The sequence below is a fragment of the Sander lucioperca genome, chromosome 4, assembly GCF_008315115.2.
Source record: "Sander lucioperca isolate FBNREF2018 chromosome 4, SLUC_FBN_1.2, whole genome shotgun sequence".
NCBI lineage: Eukaryota > Metazoa > Chordata > Actinopteri > Perciformes > Percidae > Sander > Sander lucioperca.
This window is the reverse complement of record NC_050176.1, coordinates 31,035,080-31,060,690: the sequence shown is the minus strand read 5'-3', so window position 1 is coordinate 31,060,690 and position 25,611 is coordinate 31,035,080. Positions and strand designations below refer to the sequence as shown.

The 25,611-nt window shown below is 40.0% G+C and overlaps 1 protein-coding gene across 1 annotated transcript in view; it reads left to right on the top strand.

Moving 5' to 3' along the window:
- Positions 1 to 25,611, top strand: part of fbxo41 (F-box protein 41) — a 58,398-nt gene that overhangs the window by 10,322 nt on the left and 22,465 nt on the right. The window contains exons 2-3 of the mRNA XM_031276756.2: positions 5,183 to 5,988; positions 7,058 to 7,287. Of these exons, the coding sequence (XP_031132616.1) occupies positions 5,440 to 5,988; positions 7,058 to 7,287 (779 nt within the window). The 5' untranslated portion in view covers positions 5,183 to 5,439. The remainder of the gene's footprint in view (positions 1 to 5,182; positions 5,989 to 7,057; positions 7,288 to 25,611) is intronic.

Here is a 25,611-nt window from a genome sequence, read left to right as displayed (position 1 = left end):
CACCGAAATGTCTCCTTAAGGCCTAATAAACGTGTGGAATACATTTTCTTCCCTGATATTTGCAGAAATATTTCGAAGAATTTTAAACCTTCATTCTTTACATTCATGTTTGCTTGCTAGAAGTTTTCTTCTTCCTTCCACGCTTCCACAGTTCATAACATGTTACTGTAACCAACTGATGATCAATGGAAAAGCGTGAAACCGTGCAGCACATGTTGGACCGTCCTCACCCAGAAAACGACCGTATAGGTCCATTGTGCAAGCTGCTCTTAACGACCCATCTTTACGTTTGCTATTAGGCGGCGGCCTCTCTTGGCAGTAGTAATTATCACGGGAGCAAACAAGGAAGTATAAGAGTGCCAAATTCAAAGTAAGGAGGGAGGTTGGGCTGGTGGTTGGTTTCAAACAAACACAGGACTTTCACTCCGGAGACCATTGTTCTGTGTCCCGTGTGAAACAAAAAGTCAACGGTCATTTTTTGAAATTAACCGACTTTTACGGACCTTAGTCCGTGACGCAGGTTTTACAACATTAAAAAGATCTTTAAAACGGCGGCCATTACTTTAAATCGAACAGTCACATAATTAAAACAGCTGCTGCGGTCACGTTTTATCGCCACGTCATGTTTAAAACGGCCACCGTGCTGCAGTAAATAGAACGCCATATATGTTGTTTTGGGAGTGATTGGAAATCGACCTTTTCTAATGTTTAGGTATGAGAATGTGTTGCACATGTGCGTCCTCGTGGATATCCACAAGATACTAACAAAATAGGCACCCATTCATAAAAACACTGCTCCACACTGCTTCTAGTTGTGGAAAACTCCACGGGGTGCCTTTAATAAACAATGATTGTATTATTGCCCTACTCTTGAACAGAAAAATACAAACTGTCTCCTGTTGGTAAGCTCACATAATTTCAAACATTTTTACAGGGGCTATGTGCTCTTGGCCATCCATTACTTCTTTACAATTTGTAAAACTCCTGCAGTATTACTATATACTATATAGTAGTACTATAAAGCCTTCCCTATTACTGTGAAACACTTTCACTGTCTCTGTCTCTCTCATTCTTGTAGCTTCACCTCTCTTGCTCTTTATCACCATTTTTCTATACCTTTATTCTCTCTGTCCATTTGAGAATACCCACCTGGGACTCTGTCCCCGACTTTAGTTCAGAAACCTTTATCTGTGCAATAGAAATGGACAGTGTGTGTTGACAATCTGAAGTTCCACCTCCATTTTTAAACATCCCTTGACTTCAGGTTACTGCCCTGATGTAAAACAGCAATATATAAAGAACCCTTTAGTCATCCCCTTGCTGTTAAAAACAAAAACCATAGTCAAATTGACGCCTGTGTTCTGTTTTATGTAGGTCTATCTATGCCTTGACTTAAATGGCTTGTTTGACCGTCTGGAAGCTTGCGTTTGACAGACAATGAAAATGACATTGTTTCTCTTTCTCAGCAGAGAGAGCTTTAGGAGCCTTTAAAAAAAGTAGCTTTCCATTAAAGGTCTGTACATTAGGGTTACTCAAGCCTCAACAGAACTCAACAAAAATAAAACAACCAATTAGGGTGATATTTTTGATGGCCTGTCATGTCTGTCAAGTATGTGGTCTGTAGCAGTAACAGTATCTGGATCTTTAATGACTATATTCCCCATATTCCAATAATGTGTATTCCCATCAGCCAACTAAACACAGTACATATACAAGTGCACTGCCTAACAGTGCATACATGTTCAAAGCAAAGATAAACCTTGTAATTAGCATCAATACTAATACAGTATTTTCTTAATGCTCATATTAATCATCTATATGTTTTTAAACACTGTGCCTCTTAATCCTAAATTCTGGGATATTTTGCCATAGTACCAGGTGGCTGCTCTCAATTATTATGACAGAGCTGTTCTGTGCTGCATGTTTTTTATCCCAAAATAGTGCCCGACACAAAATGTGGCCTTGGGATTGTGGCAGATGTGCTTTTGATCAGTGCACAAGTGACAAAGAAGCACTGAGAGTTTCCTGTTTCCAAGCCCCCTGCCTTTACTTAAAGGACCTTTGTATACGGCATCTGGTCCCACAGCTTCTCAGTTGGCAGTTAGAAGGTAGAGAGCACTGTATACTAGATACAGATGGGACAGCTGGTTTGGTAAGGCTGATGGTTTTTGGTTGTTACTGATTTTTACAGAAAAGAAGTATATTGGTTTGAAATTTAACGTTTGCATTCTATACGTCTTACATGGTATATTGTTTGTCTCATTTTATGGATGATTTGTTTTATTGTTGATTCTGTAATTGCCTCAGATATTTGTGATTTGCCTCCTCTCTTGATTGGTTGTTGAAGCCTGTAAGTAAGCATAACAATGTTGTTGGTTTATAGTAGATATAGTAGAGCTGAAACGATTACCCGATGGACAGAAACAAATCTGCGACTATTTTGATAATCGACTAATCGCTTGAGTTATTTTTCAAGCAAAACGTTAGGTGACACATTCTCGGGTTCCAGCTTTTCGAATGGCAGGATTTTCTGCTTCTCTTTGTCATTTATAAATGTAAACTGAATACCTTTGAAGATGTCACTTTGAACTATTCCCAGGCTATCTCATGTGTTCCCATGCATCAAACAATTGTTGTTTGTTACTACAGAACACCGTTCATTGCAGTTTACAGGGTCCTCTGATGGTGAGGACCACTCAGAATATGGTTCCTATAATATAAACAGACAATATGGGGGGGGGAACACAAAAGAGCTGCTGCTGATGCATCTGTCAGTGTAAAACCACTCTAACCACTGGTTGCATTGCAAATGGTGCTTTTTGTAAAAAAAAATTTAAATATTCAAAATTAATACAGAAAATGTAAACTTCACTCTTTGGTACTGGTATCAGTGAGGAAAGCTGAAGGGCATGGCTAACGGCGTGTCTTATGTTACACACACACATCCACTATTCACTAATCACAATAAATGAATAAAGACAGTCCTCTGGGACGTCTCAGCTGAGCTCTATTGGCAGGATGTGACATGAGGCTACCAAAGCCTCACTTCCCTTCCATTTCCTGCCCGGTTAAATACCTCACTTCGTAATTTCAAGCAGATGAGAAATGCCTGCTGTCTGCAGTGTAGTGACTGGGTCTGTGAAATCCTCCTCTTTTAATAAGTGGGCACAGCTTGCCAGTACACTCCCTGTTCCAGCCTCACCAGACTTCTAATAACAGTCTCAGTGACTTCTGGGGATTTCCAGTGTATAAGCCCTCTGTAAAGACTAGCCTGCATCTGTGATTTGTGATCACACCGCCAATGTCAGTGCCTACTGCTTCTTTCATTAAAAGATGCTGTAGAAAGTTAAGCGAGAGAGAGTCTGTTTTGGCTCAAGTGTCAGTCTCGGATTGGTGTACAACACCGTCTCTACCCAGGTGTAAGAGTCCAAATGGACCATGTTGAAATACAGACTGTGCCCACTCTACTTGATATGCTGACCATTTGGGTGGTTGTACAGCAATCCAAGTTCAAGGCTTTAATATTCTTGGTTCTTAAACCAGCACCCTTTGGGTTGCTGATTTAAAAAAAAACAATCAGCAATACTTGAGGGTCAAGAAATTTGATTCATTGGGCTAAGCAACATTAAACATGGTGTAGGAGTAGTTCAGCAGATCTTTAGGGTTCTATGGACAAACTATTAATGCTATAAATAATCAAGGCAACATGACATGATATGACGCTTTTACATAATAACATATTATATGACAGCAGCCCATTCAAGATGGTTCTTATCCAAATAATAAAAAAGAAACTGCATTTAACAGTAGCATTTTTTTTTAAGTAAAATAGAAAGCCTCTGTCCAATATAACGTGATAAAACATGTTGTAATTGACATTAACCAAAAGCTGTTTATGCTTTCAGTAGTAAAACTTTACCAGAGAAATACCCAGCTGAATTTATACCCGTTAGTTGTTGTTTGAAAGAGTCTTGACTTGAGGATCTCTTAAGCCAGATTCTTATGATTATGCAATGTGAAGACAAGACCTATTTTTTTGTTGTTGTTCCCATTTTCATAGTCAAAAGCAAACCAGGTTTTTACCAGTATCAGACTCCAGTCATGAATGCAAGGTTCATTGTTTTTATTCCGAAATTATTCCTGGAAAGTGGTTGAAGAGCATGCTGCGTTTGTCCTTTTTTATAAGGTGGCATTTAAGGCTTACAAGAAACTGCAGATGCAAAGGCAGGAGAAAGAGAACACAACTCAGATAACAGATGGTGGACAGTTTGTTTTAGTTACCAGATGCCCTTGTAAAGAAATTGGAGTATTGTCCAGCTGACCTCATAGACTTCAGACTAGAAGATGGTGTTGGCGCTAACAAGCACTCTCACTAATGGAGCCATTTCCTTTCCCCCACTCTCCCTCCAGTCTTCCTCTGAGTATTTCAGGGTACAAGTGCAGGAGTTTGCTTTAACCCTTATAGACACTTATAGATCAAGATTTCTACTTAGAGAGTTCAGACACAGCAGGCTACTGGAGTGGTAAATATAAATGATATCTATAATCATATGTATAATCACATTTTACAAAGATGTCTAAGAAAGCTAATATCATGCTATTAACTTCATGAACGATTATTTCATACAAATGTGTGATTTTTTTCCCCTTGTTTACAATTGACTTATGGTTCACTGCCTGCTTTCCACTTTTTCTGCTCAAATGAAAGACGAAAAGCAAAATGCTTAAAGGCATACTATGCAGGTTGTCTCATTGGAACTGCAGCTCGCGCGGCTGTAGTTCCAATGAGACAACCTGTAGGGGGACCGAAGAGGGAAAAGTTACATAGTATGCCTTTAAATCACAAGTTGTAGGAGTCCATAAAAGTTAAAGTAGCAGGATTAACTTGGTCCTATTGCAGGAAAATGCTGGATATATTTATCAAATATGGTTCTGGAGTACACAGTTTTTCCCCAGTTTATTGTTTTGAAGTTGCACTAAAATACAATAGAATAAAATAAGATATAACTTTATTTATCCCAAGGGAAATTGTGGGAATGGCCTTTGTCATCAAGTTTCTGTCATTTATTTAGCTTGATTATGTCCATTTGTTCATTTGATTCTCTTTCTCATCTGATGTTATCCCAAAACTCACTGTATAAAGCACTTTAACTCACTTGTAATTTCTTTGCTCTGTTTCTAGGACCTCAGGCAGGGGAACAATGATAGATGAAGTAAAAAGACCAGTTGAATGTTGTCACTATGTGTGCTCATGTGACTGAGCTGGGCTCTTCCATAGGACATGGGATCTCTCTTCCTCCTACTGACTTGCCGTTGTCACCTTGTTGCCATGTTTTCACCATGAGAGGATCTGTCACATGCTTGACCTCTGTGCCCTCATACTGGCGCTACCGTTGTGCCGCATGAGCGCCCCCTCTCCTCCGGCAGTTACTGCACGGAATGGCCTCTCTGGACCTGCCATACCGCTGTCCTCGCTGCGGGGAGCACAAGCGCTTCCGAAGCCTGTCGTCCTTACGTGCCCACCTGGAGTACAACCACACGTACGAGACCCTTTACGTCCTCTCCAAATCCAACAGTGTATGTGACGCTGCTGCTCTGCTGCCGCTAGTGGCTGAGGGAGCTATCCTCGCACCTGCCAACAACAACGACCCTTTTGAGCCGCTGCGGCCGTCAGCTTTAAAGGAGCGGCGCTTCCCTTGTCGTGAGCTTCCTTGTGCGGATGACCTGAGTTTGACCCCGGCTAACTCCAACACTGCAGCCCGGTATATTCCCAATGTGGAGTTTCCCCTGGGGGAGATTTTTATGAAAAAAGCCATGACATCCGCAGACCCGGGTCCCCATGGAAACCCCAGCACAGCTGTAGCAGTGGCAGCTAATGTAGCGGCGAGTGCAGTAGAGGCGGCCTATGAAGAGGGCCTGGCCAGGCTGAAGGCTAGGGCGTTTGAACGGCTGGAGCTGGATGAAAGGCTGGAGAAGCTGTCTGAAGAGGTCAATATGATAATTATGGTTATCAAAATTAACTTTTTTTGTCAAATGTGTTCACATAAACACATTCAAGTGACTCAATATACTTGCGTAAAACAGAGAACAAATTTACATGATACAGATACAAACATGCCGCTAATATGTAAAGCTAACAAGCTAAGCAAACAAGCAAAATAATAAATATATAGCTATTAGGTATACAGTTAGAGCTGTACACACTCTATGTATATTTAGTGTTAAGATTGTTACTATGTTCAAATAATGATTTTACTGGAGAAATGTTTTTAAATAAATGTTTTGAATTTGAACATTTCTCACTTCAGCACCCCCTAGTGGTTGTATCAAACAATACATTCCAATTCATGACCCAAGGATCCAGCAGGGCACGTTAAGAATAAATAGGATAAATGGATAAGATAAAAAAACATATTTTCACAGGGCTTTTCCACAAACGAAAGATGCTGTAATCACATGAAATATTTTAAACACAAGAAGAATGTAGAAAATATAAACTCAACAGAGGAAACTTTTCCGTGACACAGGAGAAATAGTTTAAGTGCATGCCTAATTCCAGTGAAGTAGGCTACTGGTGATTGAAAATCATCTTTCTTGTACATGAATGATTGGAGTGCTGTTGAGCAACACAGTGCTCAGTCCTGCTACTAATGACTGAAAGCTGTATTTCAACAAATTATAATGCAGAAGGAAAGTCTATTGTAAACTATGGAAATCACCTGCAATCCCTCAGATCTTCACATTTTGAATTTCAGATATTCGTATTTTCAACACTGTTCTACTTCGGAACTTAACCCCTGAAATGGGTGTGTTGCTTAGATAGCACTCCAAGATCATAACACTCTTGGGTAGGTGGGTAATTGCACAGTCCAGAGGCCCTGAAGAAAAATACTCTCTGTCATTAGGTTAGATATTAAATTAGTCTCAGTCTGTTCTCGGTCTGCTTTGAGAACTTTGAGCTCAGCAGCAGAAAGAAAATGAATTAACTTGTTGCATTTCATACAATGTGGGGATTATGGCGGGACATTAGGCAGCTCAAGTGTCTCTTGTCTTGTAGGTGGAGCAGAAAATAGCGGCCCGCGTAGGTCGTCTTCAGTCAGAGCTGGAGAGGAAGAGCTCGGAGCTGGAGCGGGCCAAACTGGAGAGCGAACGGCTGAGCCAGGAGAAGCAAGACCTGGAGGACAAGGCCTCGGAGCTCTCTCGGCAGGTGGACGTCTCTGTGGAAATGCTAGCCAACCTCAAACAGGATCTAGTGAACAAGGAGCAGGAGCTCAATCACAAACAACAGTAAGTGATATATCTATTCTTTGGAATGAGTGTCGACTTAGCGCTACAGCGAGCCTGTTGGTGTGCTTTCCTAATACCTAAAGGAAATCAAGAAATGTATTCTCATTGGAGTTGAAATTTTGATAATGGATTAATATTTCATTTAGTTCACTGGTTGCAGTTTCTAAAATGTAAATATTTGCTGGTTTTCTTTGTCTACTGTGATAGTAAGTACCTTTAGGTTTTGGTCGGACAAAACAAGCAATTTGAAGACATCACCTTAATCATTGATGAAAATAATCCTTAGTTGTAGCCCTAGTTTTCGTTGTGTGTCCAAAACAAGTCATACTCTCACATGCTGCTGTTTAGATGACGGTGACAGTTTGTCGGTCGATTGGTCTATCCATCTCTCATGTTAATACAAAGGTTATAGTCCACATTTATGGTGGAATGAAATGTAGCAGGAAAGAAGTAAAACATGAACACACTCGGATGCCAATTTCTTCACCTTTGACTTCTCTATAGATGGCTCCAAACTATTCTCCTCGTTCTTCCTTTCATAAAATGCATTGTCATGCATACAAACCCTCGTACACTCCTCTCCTTCACCTCTACCCCTCAGTTTATGATGTAATTGTCAGTAGCATCCAGCCACCAGATGTGGTCAGAATCTGTCCCGCTGCTGTCTCCATACACCATGGCCCTCCAGGGTTGGTTAGCTGTTCATGCTGAATGGAGATTTGGACAGGAGCAGCTGGGTCGGCAGCAGAGACTCAGGCCAGTCCTTCCATGAAGCTGCCATGTTGCTTCATGCACTTAAAAGTACGGCTGCTGTAAATAGAACGAGTGCTTGGATATAAATCATCAGTGTGCTAATGCAAGTTATTGCTGGCTCTGAATCTGATGAACATGATTTGGAGCTCTCCCACAGCATGGCACAAAGAGTGAGTAAGACTGGGCTTTATTTTTTTGATTTTCAGAGCTTTTATTGAAATGAATCCTGGAGTAATTTATTGTGTGCTCCAAACATTGATGCTATTTTTAGTTTGACAGGCTAGAGGCAGCGCATAAAATATATTGTGCTTACTCAGTCTATGTTAAAATGGAAGGTAATAAATGAAAAAATGCATCCTCTACGATTATATTTTACAAACTGGTTTGCCTTTTTCCTCTCACTATTTTTTTTTTTTTAAAGATGCATTGAATTTCCATAAAAGTATTTGACCAGTCAAAGAGTCACAGTCACAGTATTCATTATAATGACAAGTGTTTACAAAAGGGACTTATGAGGCACAATAACAATCTAATGGGAAAAGAAGGCTCTGGAAACAGAAGAATGTGACAGGTTATTTATATTATTTATGTTTAGGTTATTTTGTGTTCATTCTTAGTTGGGTGAGCAGGTGTTTGAAACATAGTTTCTGTCTACTTGTATAGATTATGGTGTAGCACTTTCCTAGCTGCTGCATCCACAAACACAAGCCCTTTGCTTGTTTGCACCTATTTGCTTTGTTAAAGTGATCAACAAGTGTTGACAAGTGTTTTTCAAGGCTCATATTAAAGTCATCTGGTATCTGTACTGTGTCTGTCTGACAGGACAGCCAGCCTCGTCTTTCTATCTTCCTCTGGGTTTTTTATCACCTCTTCTGTTTCTTAATCAGGCCTGAATGTCATCAGTAGGTCGGGGACAGAAAGGCGCTTTACAAGGCGTCTAATCTCATCACAAACACACAACTGCACATCTCACTGCACTGTATGGATGTGTGTGATTCCTTGTAAGTGAATGTAATGAATGGCACAAAAGTGATGTACATTTAAAGGCCTTTGGGTATTAATACTGAAGCATTATTATGTGTCATGTGAGTCTGCAATTAACAATCATTTTCATTACCCACCATAATGTGTTGATTATTTTCGATTAATAGTTTCATCTTTAAAATGTCAGAGAATATACCTAATCATGATTTCCCATAGCACAAATGGCAAAGTTTAATAAAATTATCACAAGGTCCACTTACTTGGTTTTTCCCTAACTTTCAGCCACATCTCATATCCTTCATCAGTGGATAAAATTGCAGTTATCATGCAGATGGTTTAGTTGTTTTCATGTAACCTAAGTATGGAGATTTGGTCATGTGAAAACAATTGGTCGTAATGTATATGGGGTAGGATCATAATGTCCTCTTTGATTTTTCTTTGGTTGTCCACCGACTTTAACCCCTTCCCAGTTGATTTTTCTGTTCTGGTCTGGTGTTCACAGAAACTTCATGTTAGTTTCCAGTGTTCATTCAGTCTCTTGTCCAGATTCCTTGCTGCTTCACCGATGTAGTGTTCTTCACAGTCTTCTGTAAAAACTTCTCTACAGTTGTTTTTCCTCTGACGGAGTTGTTGAAGGCTAATGCAAAGTTTTGTGGTCTGATGAGTGTCAGCAAGCCTTTGAGAACATCAAGTCTTTGTTGTGTTTGTCTCCTGTGTTAATAGCGCCGCGGTTTGATAAACCTTTCATGATCCAAGTAGATGCAAGTCAGTTTGGGGCGGGTGCTGTTTTGCTGCAGGAGGATGGTCAGGGACTGGCGAGGCCAGTTAGCTTCTTTTCGAAAAAATTCAACCGTTATCAGCTGAATTATTCAGTGATAGAGAAAGAAGCGCTGGCACTTGTTTGGTCTTTGCAGCATTTCGAGGTGTACGTTGGTGGGAGGCCCCTTGTTGTGTACACGGATCACAATCTGCTGACATTTTTGCAGTCACTTAAATGTCCCAATCAGAGACTCATGAGGTGGTCGTTGTTTTTGCAAGCCTACGCGCTTGAGATTAGACATATTAAAGGAGTGGACAATGTAATATGTGATGCGTTGTCACGTGCCTCTCTGCTCTAAGTTGGTATTGCCATCTTTTGTTGTCTTGTACCCTGTTTGTTTTTTTTTGTGCCTGTTTTCTTACTTTGCTTCCCAGGTACCGAGGTTTGCTAAAGATGGGACAGGGGTGAGCAGTCGTCCTGGCGCAATTTGGAGGTCGACAGTTCCTTTCTGCTTGGTATATGTTTTCTGCCGTGTATTATATTTTGGTGATTTGGTAACAGTTGCCTTTTCTGGATAATGTTTGGTTGTGACAGCTGGATGGGTTAGTTGGTTTTGCCGGTGGCTCCTTTGGGCCACCGGCTTTATGGGGGGGAGTGTGACCGCCCCTGTGTGATCCATTGGGGCCACTCTGTGGGAGTGATACCTCTCTGGTCTTAACCATCTTTGTCTTGAGTTGATGGCAGATCTGGTGCATCTGGGAGCTGTGAGCTAGTGGGGATAAAGCTCCACCTGGTCAGACTACATGTGTCTCTCTTCACTGCAATCCAGACATCAACGATGGCCTGATCACCCCGCCCGCCACATCTTGTTTTAGGTTTATTTAAGTTACAGAGACACACCTTGCACATTACAAAAGATATGTTTAGTTTATTCTTTTGTTAAATAAATCACTTTTGATCATGTACGATGCCTCGTTCCCTCTTTTGTCATGGCCCTTGAGCCATGTTGTGACAAAATGGTCAAGAGCTATCAATCTGTCAATCCTTTCCGTGTCCGGGCTGGGTGAGGTTTCCCGTGTTGAGTCAAATTAACCAGCAGCAAAAATGTTATTATAAATAACCTAAAAGATTAATTGATTATCAAAATTGTTGTTGATGAACTAATCGATTACTTGACTAACTGTTTTAGCACTAGAGTCGTCCACTGTGTTTCAGTGCTCCTGAGATAATATGAATTTAGCTAATGCTGCTGTATAACAATACATATGTACATTTGCAGTTGGCCGACTTGGTCCCTCCAGGTCACAGCTAATTCACAAAAGTGTCTCTTTGTGTCAACATGACAAAACTATTGTATATTTTTCTATCCCACAGTCTTATAACAGAGACAATAGTAATAATTGTAATGGCAGCTGACTTGGCTGATCTCGTGATAGTAAGATACAAAACAGTGTTTTATCGGGTCAAATAAGCAGAAGACAAGTGTGCTTTTCTTCTATTTAGTCCCGCCTCTCTGTTGTAAAGGGTACTGTGGTCATGCATACCAAACGTGGCAGCATCACACTGGGAAGGTCATATTCCTAAAATCCCCACCTGGGCTGTGTGACAACACACACACACAAACACACACACACACACACACACACACACACACACACACACACACACACACACACACACACACACACACACACACACACACACACACACACACACACACACACACACACACACACACACGTTTTCGGTCTCTGTCTCTTTGAGGAGAAGCTGGCAGTCAAACAGTGAGCTCATTCAGACTTTAAAATACAGAGTAAGTCTGAGGTGGAAAAAGAGCATCACGGTCGGTGAATGTTCAGCTGGGTTGATGACTAAGCAGAAGTTGACAGACACAGAGCAGCTTATTGACTTAAACATGGCTGCCCAACAACCTTATACACACAGCTGATTCTTTAAAAAAAAAAAAAAAACTTGAATAGCCGTGAGTGACTTTGGAGAGTCTGTGAAACTCCTTCAAGGAGATATGCATCATGTTGTATGTACATCAGTGGTATCAAATGTTTAACATGCGAGTCACCTCACTGTGAGTTGCCATGCAACCAGAGGAAACTCCCACGAACTGCCTTCTGCTGCTCGCAGCGCTATTCATAAAAATATGAAATGGCCTAATAATTTATTCTGCTCTCAGAAACACTGTAAATAATTATGAAAAGCATACAAAACGTCTCACGTAAACTTGTTCGATTCAGCTTGGTCCTCATTATAATCTCAGCGTGCAGTTTAGTTTACATTCATTCACAAACAACAATACACGCACAAAAACAAACTGCATGCTCATAACGTAACAGTCACTGAAAACATAATGATAAACATCACACTACACTGCAGCAGTCAAAAACTAAATGAATAACAGAGTCCCTCAAGCACGCCTGTTAAGTGGTTTGATAGCAGCTGGAATAAATGGTAGCAGCTGTGATCAGCAGAAACTGGAGCCTGAGGAGAAATGAAAAATGGTGGGACGATTATCTTCATCATTTCAGTGTGCTACAGACTCATTTAAAGTAGAAAAACAGCCTCATTTAGTGTCTGTCACAGACATATGTTGAATACTGTGGTAATCTTTCCAGCTATTAGTGATTGCTTGATGACATACAGCAAGGTTTATTTAATTGTTATGAAATGATTGCAATCGCTAATATGCCATTTGTCTTGTTATTGTTACAGTAGATCAATTTGAAGAGCTATTTCTAATTAAATTTCTTGATCTTCAGTTTGTGATCCGTTTCATACATGGAAGTGATGGCTGGCCTCACTGAGTGCTCCTGCAGGATGACATAATACTGTATGCTCCAGTGGCAGCCAGATTATCAGACAGCCACTCTTCTTTTAATACTTGATTGTTTCTGTTCTTGCTGGAAAAGTTTGTATGTGACGTACAGGCGGGTTGATTTAGTCATTATTTAGACCTGCGCAATGTTTGCAATCCAATAGTCCAGCCCTGAAACAAGTTAGAGCTAAAACATTTATCGATTTATCAATTAGTCAATCCTCAAAGAAATATTCAGCAACTGTTTTTCAAGTAAAAATGGCGAACATTTTTGTGTCCCAGCTTCTCAATTATGATGATTTGCAAGCAATTTGAAGACATCATTAAGGAGGCACAAAACAGCAATGATTGTTTATTTATTTACTGGTTAATTTAACAGCGGCAGTGCACATTCTTACTTTTTAATTACTTTTTAATCACCTTACATTTGCAATACCTCTTTCAATCTGTCTGTCTGTCTGTATGTCTCTGTCTACAATAAATAGTGAACATTGCTGTAAATGCGACACACATGGACAAAAGGCTGTAGTCCCTGGACAGATGTTACAAAGTCACCCTAAAAAAGAATAGAAAGAAGATTACGAGATTAATATTACTAAGTTATTGAGATCATTTATAAGCATGTAGAGCAATAATAGAGTAATAAATATAAGAAAAGAATTAAAGACAGAGGCTGGACCAAACCCAATTAAGTGAGAAAATAATTGGCAAAGTAATAGACCATATAAATAATTGTTGGTTGCAGCCCTATGACCAACGATTCCTTTGTGAAGCTTATAATGTTCCATTGTGTTTGAAAGGTGATTATTATGGTCATTTTTTCTAGCTGTACATTTTGGCATGGTTGTGTCGGATTGTGTTATATCGTGATTGGTCTTATACAACCCTCATGTGCTTTACAAACAGGGGAGTGACTAAATGTTGCTGTATTGCAGTTGTTTGTATTAGATTGTGCAGGTGTTCATAGTCTCTGTATTGAAGGAGGAGGATAGCAGTACAGAGAAAACTCCTGTCAGGTTATTGTATCATATTTAGCACCCACATAGCATGCACAGTTGCAGTAGGCCTCAACCTTGAGGCTTCATTTATTCCTACAGCCATCTATGACAAAGTAAGAGTGCCCCGAAAGAAAGGCTGTAACGGCTCCAAAGAGCATGGAGTCTAGCAATTTGCTGTCACAGTGCCTCCTCTCAAAAAACAAGCTAGAGCAGCAATTTTGAATGCAAAGTGAAGCTGTCAGGGCAGAGAGAGAACTCGCCCTAATTAGTGTCTGAGAGAGAGGAGCATGTTGTATTAGATCGGCAAGACTTCTGAAGGCTCTCTAATGAAAAGAATCCAGACTAAGATTGTAATCGTGAAGAATGTTGACTTGAAAATTAGTAGGACACCTAATCTAGGGTCTTTGTTTTAATATAAATATTAAAGTGCAATTTTTCTCGAGTAATATTTGTCCACACAAACCCCGGAGGAACAGATGTCATGTAAGCCAATAAATTGTTCAGATTATAGGAAAAGATGGCAGCGCTGCCGCCAAACAGAAATGCATGCCCAGAATGCATTGTACATCATTTATAATGTGGAATATGTTTATTAATTGTAAATCTACTTGACATGCACTTTGTACTAGCTGCATTGTTACATACTTAAGATCAGCTGGACAATGAGACCAGCCAAATTACACTCTGTGTCAAACAAATGTACGTACATAGACATTCAGATTTCCAGCGGCGATGTAAAGTGTTGTATAACAAGATAGGGTTCTGCATGATATTAGATAACCCAGATTGTAGTGTATGGATGATCCAGTGGATGTTAGCACTCAGATAGAGCAGGATTTATGATTGGATGGCTGCTCATGTCTACCATTAGATGGAAGAAACTGACGTGTGTCCTTGAGATTGGATGAAAGGTTTTGAACCACGACGGAAAAAGGAAAATAGGAAGGATGCTCCAACCAGTCAATCAGTGACACATCTGTCTTCTTCCCCGTTTTGTTAAAGGAACACGGTGACTTATTGGGACTTTAGCTTATTCAACGTAACCCCCAGAGTTAGATAAGTCCATACATACCCTTCTCATCTCCGTGCACGTTGTAGCTCTTTCCGACGGCTCCACCGGTAGCTTAGCCTAGCACGGATCCTGAAGGTAATTGGTTCCAACTAGCCTACTGCTCCGAATAAGTGACAAAATAACGCCAACATTTTCCTATTTACATGTTGTGATTTGTACACAGTGTGTACAAATAACAAGGTCACATGAGACACAGCCATCTTCTAACCGTATATAAACTGGGAACTATAGTCTCAGAAAAGCGAAGCATTTCTACTCTCTGTCCGGTGCTTCTCGGGTGCAAGCATATCACTCCGCCCAAGTAGCAGAAGTAGCAGTGCTTCGCCTTTCTGAGAATATAGTTCCCAGTTTATATACGGTTAGAAGATGTCTGTGTCTCATGTGACCTTGTTATTTGTACACACTGTGATTATACAAATCACAACATGTAAATAGGAACATGTATGGCGTTACTTCTTCTGTGGAAAGGTCTGGCTCAACGGATGTGCATTGCTGGGATGAAGCCTGAAATCTGGTGCAGCTCCCTCCCCTTCTGCTATCTACTTTGCACATGATTTTGCAAGGGCACCGTCACACCACCTGTGGGTTAGCAGAGATTGGTTTAAAGAAATACAAACAAGCCGGAGCATTTTTCCCCCTATCCTAGAATGTTAACGCGGCATAGCCAGACCATAATCCAGCGCTGATACAGGACTGTGAAGGTCTGGCTATGCAAGACTACTGGAAAGCTGATATTGAGGCAATGCTGTCATGATTTTTTTCTCTCCTTTTTTGAGCTGTCAAGCTGTCATAAAGCTGAATGAGTGTTGCTGGTGTGTATAGATTAAAATGTCTGTATGCCTTACAAAAGTCTACACTAGGGCTGATATGTTAGCCAATTTATCTATTAGTCAATGGTCAAAAAATTATTTTGTTTTGCCCAAATTTCTCTGGGTACAGCTTCTCAAATGTGAAAATTTGTTGCCTTTCTCAGTTTTATATCACTGTAAAATGAATATCCCTGACTTTTGGCTAGTTGGTCGGACAAATAATCAATTTTAAGACGTCACATTGGGCTCTGGGAATTTATGATGGACAAATTACTAATAGATTAATCAAGCAAACCATCAGCAGATTAATTGATAAATGAAAATGATAGTTAGCTGCAGCCCTACTACCCATTTCCTTAAGAAGCCTCATCTTGACCCCACAGTGTTGTCCAATTTTATACCAGTCTCTCACAGGGTTTCCTGCAGCACTTTGCAGCTAAGGGTTAGGGTTAGGGCCGCCGCCTAAGCAACACACGCCTGCCGCCTTAACTACGTCGTCAAAAATAAACACACAGTTGACAACCCGCAGGTGGAGGCGGTGGAGACAGGCTCGGACATAAACGCCACGGGCTGCTGTGGACTTGTCAGTCTCGCAAGCGGTTTCAGGAAAGTGGCTGCATATGTACGACAATGCACAGAACATTAACCGCTACAAGCCTACAGCTGTCCGGGGGCACAGAGTACGGAAAATGTGTCAGATCCTCTCGGATGCAAATTTTTATTTTTTGCAGGATGGTAGGGGAAGACTCATCCCTGATTGGCTCGCCCTGACATCTTTACCCTAACCATAACCAATCCCACCCCTCTTTCCTAAACATAACCCTAGCCTAAACCTAACCAACCCAACCAGAGCGGGCAACGAGTACTAGCCATTCAGGGATGAGTTCCCTAATGAATATTCATGAGTCTTCCCCTATCATCCTGCAAAAAAAAATGTCGCCTCCCTGACAGGTGAACTGAGACTCTGTTTCCTGCTTGTCGGTCAATGGTTAATGATTGGTTAACATTTCATTTCATTATTCTATCTTTTGGAAGGCTGGCTGCCAAAAATCGGCACATACTAGATAATTAATTAGCCTGAGGTAAACGATAGCTATCACTAAACAGAAGTGACGTGGTGGCTGGCGTCTGGTGTGTGCGCTAGTGTGTGTGTGCGTGTGTCGGCCCGCCCCCCGCAAAGCTCCGACATGCAGACAGCAGAGCAACAGAAGAAAGTAGCTGCACCTTCGCCAAAATGAAGACTGAAAAACAGAACTATTTTGGTACAAACATTTACTCGCCATGTGGCTGATAGCTACATAGATATAGATAGATATAATTTATTAATTATTAGGGCTGTCAATCGATTAAAAAAATGAATCTAATTAATTACAGACTCTGTGATTAATTAATCGAAATTAATCGCATACATAATTAACGGTGCCTGAACCGATACTTTTTAAGAAAGTAAAAAAAGAAAAGAAAACAAAGGGTACTAAACAACAGTTGGTGACATTAAAGAACGGCTTGTTTATTGCTAAGGCCATATGGTCAAAATTAAATGATTTAATAATAATGTATAACAATAACAATAACTTATTTCACTAGTAAATTGCTGTTGAACGACAAAAACAACCACCAAGGACATTTACAATAACTTCAAATACACCACAAAGCTGTAGTTTACCAGTTTCATTGAACGCACCGTCTGTGTTGTTTTTCCGACGGCAGCTCGGGAGCTGCAGATTGTTACATCCCGCTGTTGAGTCGAGTCACAGTCCTCTACAGTAAAACACAGTCAAACTTTACACCGTTCAGCGTTAGCTGTCAGCATTGTAACCGTGTTTAATCCAGCTACTAGCTAGCGGTAGGCTAACGTTAGCTGCTGTCGAGTATAGTGTTAACTAGCTAGCGGTAGGCTAACGTTAGCTGCTGTTGAGTATAGTGTTAACTAGCGTCACGTGCAGCGGTGTTTGTGTTGCCGTCTGTTTCAGAGCAGCAGAGAGAAGAGCAGACATATCAGTGGCACCCGATTTCGGAAGCCAGGGTTGGCAGGAAGAAGATTTTTACAAGTAAATGTTCCAGTTAATGATCCAGGCAGCACATTCTCGTCTCCCTCCTTCATTTTACAGTCGAATGGTGGCTAGAACGGCTCTGGGTCAAACTTCAATATGGAATGGGTTAATCTGCGTTATTTTTTTTAACGCGTTATTCTCAGATTAATTAATCGAAATTAACGCGTTATTTTGACAGCCCTATTAATTATATATTATTATTTAAATTTAATATTTAGTGTTTAATAAATATATTATAATATATATTGTTAAATGTAGTACAGAGTCAGTAGTCCATCGCACAAACAAGGTATAAACTGTGGGGTGATCAGGCTTTTGCAGTTGTTGCCCCGAGACTCTGGAACAAGTTACCCCCTGATATTTGCACAATTACAGATGTAGCTCTTTTTAGATCCAAACTCAACACCTATTTGTTTAGAATGGCTTTTAAAGTGCCCATATTATTAAAAAATCACTTTTTCTGGGATTTGGGGTGTTCTTTTGTGTCTCTGGTGCTTCCACACACATACAAACTTTGAAAAAAATCCAACCATGCTATTTAGAGTGAGATACGGTTTCTGAATGTGTCCTGCCTTCAGTCTCTGGGTGAGCTGTTCAAAATCGGCACGGCTTTCTATGTCACAAGCCGAAACGAGCAGGCTAACCGCAACCATTAGCTTGTAGCGTTAGCATGCTAACGCTAGCATGCTAACACTAGCATGCTACCTCGTTCTCAATAGCACTGCTACAACACACACAAGTTCACCATAATCTACAAAAGAACTACTTACATGTGCGCCCTCATTTAGAAGTCTCCCAGCTAATCCTGCCTTGTAACTGACCGAAGTTGTAGAAACAGCCTTTCTTTTACTGTCTATGGAGCTAGCTTGCTGACATGATCTACATCTGAGCTACTGCGCATGTGCAAGTGCAATCAAAGATAGTACAGAAGAAGAAGAAGAAAAGAGGTCTCACTCTGTAGCTAAAACAGAGACCAGGTGAAAAGAGGAGCTGCAGCAGTGAGAGAGAGCACTGCAGTACAACAAAAATATGGTGTTTTTTGAAAATTAAACCATGTAAACCTATTCTGGTACAACCTTAAAAAACAATTATGAACCTGAAAATGAGCATAATATGGCTGCTTTAATACGTAGTGGTGGTGTGACAATTTCCCTCTTCTCCTCCTGTTTCTATGTAACCTTTTCTGATTTTACTGTTTTCTATGTTTCATTCTTTTTATTGTATGATATGTTATTTTATTCTTGATTTGTGATGTAAAGCACTTTGGATACCTGCTGATTGCTGTAAATTGCTATATAAATAAATGTTGATTGATTTCCATACATATGTCTGTTTTTCCCCAATTTAGTTCCAGTTGCACTTCTGTTTATCAGAAAATGATTGCAATTACAAAACCAAAACACATTCATTATTGCAAACAAGCATTCTCTGTCTTATAGCTGAATTTCAGGTGGCCTTTTCTTTCATAATGATATAATAATCCATTTCTGTCAGTGCTCCACATCATCACCTTGCTGTTGTATCTCTGGGGGACTCATCCATGTGTGATTTGTAACGGGAGTTTAGATTTTGAGCGTAATGGTCGAGCCACAATAAAATATTTACTTTCCCCTGATTGACGAGAGCTAAAACATGGATTAGTGGTTTCTTGGGAAACCAGTCATGTTTTTTTTCCGTCTATGAGAGGCTTTATAACAATCCATTTTAGCCTGCGTCTCTTTCATCATCTCTTTTCTCTCACCCTTTCATCCTTGTCCATCTCACATCTCCTTTTCATGTAGCCATACTCTCGACACATCTCCTCATGCTGCCTTTCTCTTTGTGTGTTTGTGTGTAATGCATACAAATGTGTGACATTATGACATAATGATGACACAATAGAGATCTGCCCCACTCACCAAAAAAAAAAAATCACTATTTGATTCAGGTGTCAGAACACAAAACACAAGCAGCTGTCCTTTGTTAGAGCAGAGAAAGCTTGTATTCATGCAACAGCCTCGTCTTCCACATGCAGGCCTTTCAGTCAATCATCTCTGCTGCTCTTTAATATTAATGAGGCATAATTTTGAATTAATGGCCAGAGATGATGACAACTGTGAAAGGAAGCTGACCAGTGGTTGTAATTAACATTTAAACAGAATCTTTCAGAAGACCATGCCTTATTAATCATGCCTGTCATAGCTGGATGTCTTTGCTATACTAGACTATTTGTTATGGCTGTTAAGTGTTAGGGAAATGAAACATTGTCGGCTTAGCTTTCCATTATTCCTCTGAGCATATTCAGTAGCATAGGACATTTATTATGGTCTTCAAAGTCAATTTTAATTTATTTGATAACAAAAACTTATATTTTTGTTAACAAGCTGTCAAGGCCTAAATTTAGCAAGAAAGGAGCTTTTTCTATTTCCAAGAGCGTAAAGGGACAAGAAGGCCTCAGATTTTAAATGGATATCAGGCAACAATCCCCTTATTCTAGTATCATGGGGGGAAGGCAGCAGAGATTAAGAGCAGTCTTTGCTGTTTGGGCACTGACAGGGAATGTGTGGTAAAGCTTAAATGTAGCGCTATGGCCTTATTCTTTGTAATCAGTGGTATTGATTGTATCTTAACTGCTGTGTGTTAGTGTTCGTGTTAGGATTTAGTGAGGCACATTGTTGCATCAGAGCTTAGCTCTTGTATTTAATTCAATAGGGACAGATCAATCCAAAGTGTATAGCAATATGAAGATGAGAGATACAGGATCCCCCAGAGACTTGACGCAGGTGGTGATGGAGTAAAGCCAGCGGGTGGATGATGGATGCATCATGCACATCCGGGAGGTGATAGTGATGATAGGAAGGTGGTGGGTTGTGCAATAGTAGGTCTTTATAAACGATTTAACCAATATTTGATTGCTGTATTTACATACCAGGCACACAGTTCCTAGCCACGTAAATCCTTTCTGTCAATAATCATGAAACTTTGTCTGTAAAGTTCTAAAATAAATCTAATTACAATGAAAGATTTCTTGGTCTTATGAGCTCACTTTACACAATTTAATTCATTTGAGCCCTTCATCATAATACAGTGTGGTAAGATCAGTGGATATTAAATCAAATAAATCATATCTGATAGGAATTAATGGTCAAACGCTGCATCCTCTGTAGTTTATTCTGTGCACTCCCTCGTTTCCAGTCTTTATGCTATGCTAAGCTAAGCTAAGCGGCTGCTTGCTCCAGCTACAAATTTACTTACAGATATGAGAGTGGTATCCATCTTCTCATCTAACTCTCGGCAAGTTAGCAAATAAGCGTTGTTTTGGAAAATATAATTTCTGTGTCGTTGATTCTGGACATCATCACAGCAAAGTGCATGTGTGCATTATAAAGTCAGTATCTGGATGCTCAGTGTAGGTGTGTGTGTGTGAGATGGAAACAAAGATAAAGAAGAGACACAACGCTCTGGCACCGTCAGCAAACTGTAAACAAGGATCACAAAAATGTGGTTTCCTCTCACCCACGAACATGAATCGGTGTTAGGAGCACTGTGTGGATCCAGCATGGAACCACCGGCCGAGTCATTGTCTCTGAATTACGCCCCAGACTTAACAACCTGCATGTTCATCACCCAGAAAAGATGGCGGTCTTCCTTTCCAGGTCCCACAGTGTCTGGGTGAACACGCGGGCATGTTTGCCACCTTGGGGCGTTCTTTCTGAGGTGTTGGAGTGAGTCACGCTGAGAGCGAGGCGCGTGTGTATGTACATCTGAGTGTGTGTTGAAATTAGGATTGACAACAGGAAGCAGCCACATCTCGTTTCTCTCCCCTCCTTTGTCAAACCTCCTGTGCTTTCTGCTTCCACATGACTGCAGATTTCTGATGTCTGTTGCTTTGGCCTCTGCAGTGTTTTTTCCTCACAGTCTTGTTCCCTCCTCTTCATGTTTTTTTTTTAACAGCTTCAATCCTCTGTTTTTTATCTCCTCTTTATTTCTGGACTTACCCCTTTCTCCTTGCATGTCTCTCATGATCCAGCAGAGATATCATTTTCTGCTTCTCTCCCCCTCTGCCCACCTTCCAACATCTTTCTCAGTCTTTCGATCAAATTCCTGATTCCCTTGCTTCTTCTCTATAAAGATTTCCATGCTTAGTGAGGTTCTTTCAGCTGAGTGGTTAAGCTGCCAGGTGGTCTGATGCATCCGTACATTTCTTCCTTACACACACTAGAGAGAGAGGGAAATCTTTCCTGTGTTGCCTCCAACACGTTCCTCCTCATGGGATTGGTGCATCTGTCTCCAGTAACAAAAAAAATCTAATATTGTTAAATAATTAACTAAGACTAATTATAAATGCATTACAATTTGAATGCCATAACACAATGTATGGTACATACACACCTTGCTTATCCATAGCAGTTTTAAGATGGCTGTATATCATTATACTGTACTGCAGGCTGAACTAAAAACAGTGCTCAGTCATTGTTGTTCTCCATTTAATAACTTGAATTATGAGAGCAGAACTTTTGCTATATGCTGCTTAACCATACACCACATTAGGTACAGCTCCAATCATCGAATTAAAATAAATGATACTTTTCAGTGCGTTTTTTTGATGTGCATAACAGTATCACAAGTCTCATCACTACAGTAATTCTCTAAAATGTACCAAAAAGTTGTTGCGTGTCAGTTTTGATTTTGGCTTTAAGTTTTGAGCAAATTCTACATGTAGATCTAATTATTTATGGAAGCTGATCTTGTGTTTATATTGCACACACCAAGGAAATTCAATACATTTACATATTTTATTAGAAGAAAACAGCATATAAACAGTGAAACACAAATTGCAAGGATAGAAACGTATTTCATAGAAATTAAAGAAAAAGAAATGCATGAGAGGTAAAGATGTAACTTTAAAGTGCGGAGTGCTTAAAGCTGCACTCATATATGTTTATATTAACAATGGATTGAATATGACAAATAATGGATTGAATCGCTGATAGTGATTAACCCACAGAGATTTATCACCCAACTCTGCAGCTCCCCTCAGTTCTATGAAGCATTCAAGCATCTTGCAGCTCATTGTTTTGGTTCACCCTTACTGCCCTCAGCAGCAGTTTTCAGCGATAAAGCTCTGTAGACTACCTGCACAGCATGAAACAGCAGGTGAATATAGTGGAGCATAAGGGAGAGTGAATATTGGAGTTAATCCACCATCGTTTCAGAAAAAGGCTTCTATCTGAATGCTATTGTTGCTCTGTGTCTGCTGGATGTGTAAATATGCTACTGTTATATGTATAATGTGTCTCAATCTCTCAAATGAATGCTGCTTTAAAGTTCAGTCACAGTGAATGGAGAACATAACATTTTTAACCAGGATATAAAGGTAAGCCAAAGTTGGGTAAAACATAGGTTTTCTGGAAGTTTGTTCTAGCTTTAGTACCCTTAATTGATGAAGCCCATTATGTCCCTTCATGTGGTTGAAACCAGACCTTGGCTGTCTGTATCTTCAGTTTGTCCCTGAGAGAGAATCAGAATCTGACTCAGAATCAGATCAGATCAGATCAGATCAGAGATCCCTGTTGGCACAATCTTTCTCTTGTGTTGGCTGGATGTTTAAATTCTCCCCTTTCCTTTTCTAGAAGCAGAGAGGAGAGTTTATAGTTTGACAAGGATGAGGTGGTTGAAAGAGCTTGGAGCTGAGACTGTTGTCTCACACACAAACGCACACATTCTTCATGCTTTCTCTGTAAATAGCCACAATGAGAAATGTCATCTCCAGCAGTGGAGGCAGTGTACAGTAAAAGGCCTCTTTCAATCACTTTACACCCAATTGCATAGGGCCCAATGAGCCCAAAGTAGATATAAATCATGTTATCTCCCATTATGAGCAATTACCAAGAGACAAACTCTAAAAAGGATTGATCACAGAGGAAAAGAAGAGAAGTTATGGCCACTTAATTTTGATATTGTTTACAGATTCACTGATTGCTTACTCACAGATTTGATAGTGCTTTCATTTTTCCCCTGAAGTCAAACACCTAGACTTCTTTTGGAGTCATATTGTTTTTTATCATTTTTGCCTGAGGATAAGAAAAGTTAACTGTGCCAGACAGCAAACTATTTTTATTTTTTATTTTTTTATCTCAGCTTGCCCCAATTGTAGAAAATTCACTGTGAGTGTTGTTACTGTTTTTCGATAGATTCTTGATTGTATAATGGTCAGTAGTAATGGATGTTTGCCATCAGTTGGATGTAAAAGTATCCATTTTTTTTTATTCCGATGAGTGGCTTGGCTTATTTTATGAGCATGGACCGATTTAAACTGGAGGGACAGAGGTTTTGTGTCCTCATTTCCTGTCTGCAGTGATGGTCTGAAGCTTTTAATGGTTCCTTTGGCTTTGTCAAGGTCAGATGTCTGAATTGTCTTGTTGAGCTCTTCTGACTGCATTGCTTATAGGCTGAGTCTGTTTATAAGGACACAACAGAGATAAACAAAGAAAAAAACAGCCTGGAGGATGTCTGCCGCTTCTGGGAATTGCATAAGTCCCATATGGAGACAGTTCCACATTTACAGTACAGGCATGAAAAGAGAAAATGAAGTTCTGTAGAAGGGGGATGTGGGATGTTGGGTTGGGTGGTGGCAAGATATTCATATGAAATGGTTTGCAGAAAATAATCAACAACAGCCTGTATTAAGGAAAAATGCAAAACATTTGCTCGTTCCAGCTTCTCAAATGTAACTAGAAAATGCATTTCCTGCAGAAAATGTGTGGGAATGCTGAATAGCTGAATTGCTAAAGCTAAACTGGATGAATAGCTTAAATCAGTAAGAAGAAGTTGAAGTAGTGAGAATAGTTGAAAAAGTGGAAATCGGTAGAATGAGTATGAATTTCATTAAAAAGTTGAATAACACCACTAATGTATAAAATAATTTATATGTTATATAATATTTTATCTGAAATTATGAATCAGTATGGAAAACTTACAAATGCTGTGAGAAACATTGATGAAAATGCAGAAATATGGAACAAATTGTTTGTTCTAAACTGCTGAAAAACTTGGAAGTTGGAAGCTGAACTGCACATAAGTTAAGAGCTAAAATACATTTTAGAAAAGCTGGAAGCTAAACTGTAATACTGTCAAAAGTGGAAGTTTCAATGAATTGACTAAAAAGACTTATTATCAGCCATATCCATTGCATAGAACAAACAAGCAGAAAGAGAGAGAGAGGAAAAAGAGAGGAAAGATACAAGGAGAGGAAAAAGAGAAAAGGAAGCAACTTTCAATATATATCAGTGGTAACACACCTTTGGAGTGAATATGGGTTAAGTGTGTCACGGACATATTGATTGATATACCTCAGTGGGATTTGAACCCTGCTCTCCTACATGACAGGCATGTGTCATATCCACTACACCATCACCAACCATGGTTAGAAGATGGTCCTTCAGCTCTAATGTGGGAGTGTATATATGTGTGGCTGTGTGTGTATGTGTGTGTGTGTGTGTGTGTGTGCGTGTGTGTGTGCGTGTGTGTGTGTGTGTGTGTGTGTGTGTGTGTGTGTGTGTCTGCGTATGTGTGTGTATGTGTTTGTGTGTGTATGTGTGAAAATTGTCAGAGTTGGAAGCTAAACTGCATTACCTAAATAAGTGAAGAGCTAAAATACATTGTTAGAAAAGCTGGAGCTAAACTGTAATACTGCCAAAGATGAAAGTTGAAATGAATTGCCTGAAAAGGCTGAAAGACTGCTGATGCTGTCTGTGAAAGTGTTGTCATGGTGACGAGTGTTTGTAAACATCCTTTGATCAGTTAACGACGTGTCACCTGCTGTTAAACTGCACCACACCTGCTAATGCTAATGAGTGAGAGACAGTGTGAGAGAACCCTTCAAACAAGCCTTAATAAATCCACAACAGTACATGCTATTGAAACAACGACTTCACCGTTAGAGACACACGACCTTTGTGAACGTATTCATGTAAAATTTATGTTGATAAACTTAAAAATGTGGGCATATCAGCGATTTAAAAAAGTGGTTCGCTCTGCGTTTCGCTGGGAAATGTGGAGGACGTTTAATATGGCCGTGAATGGAGG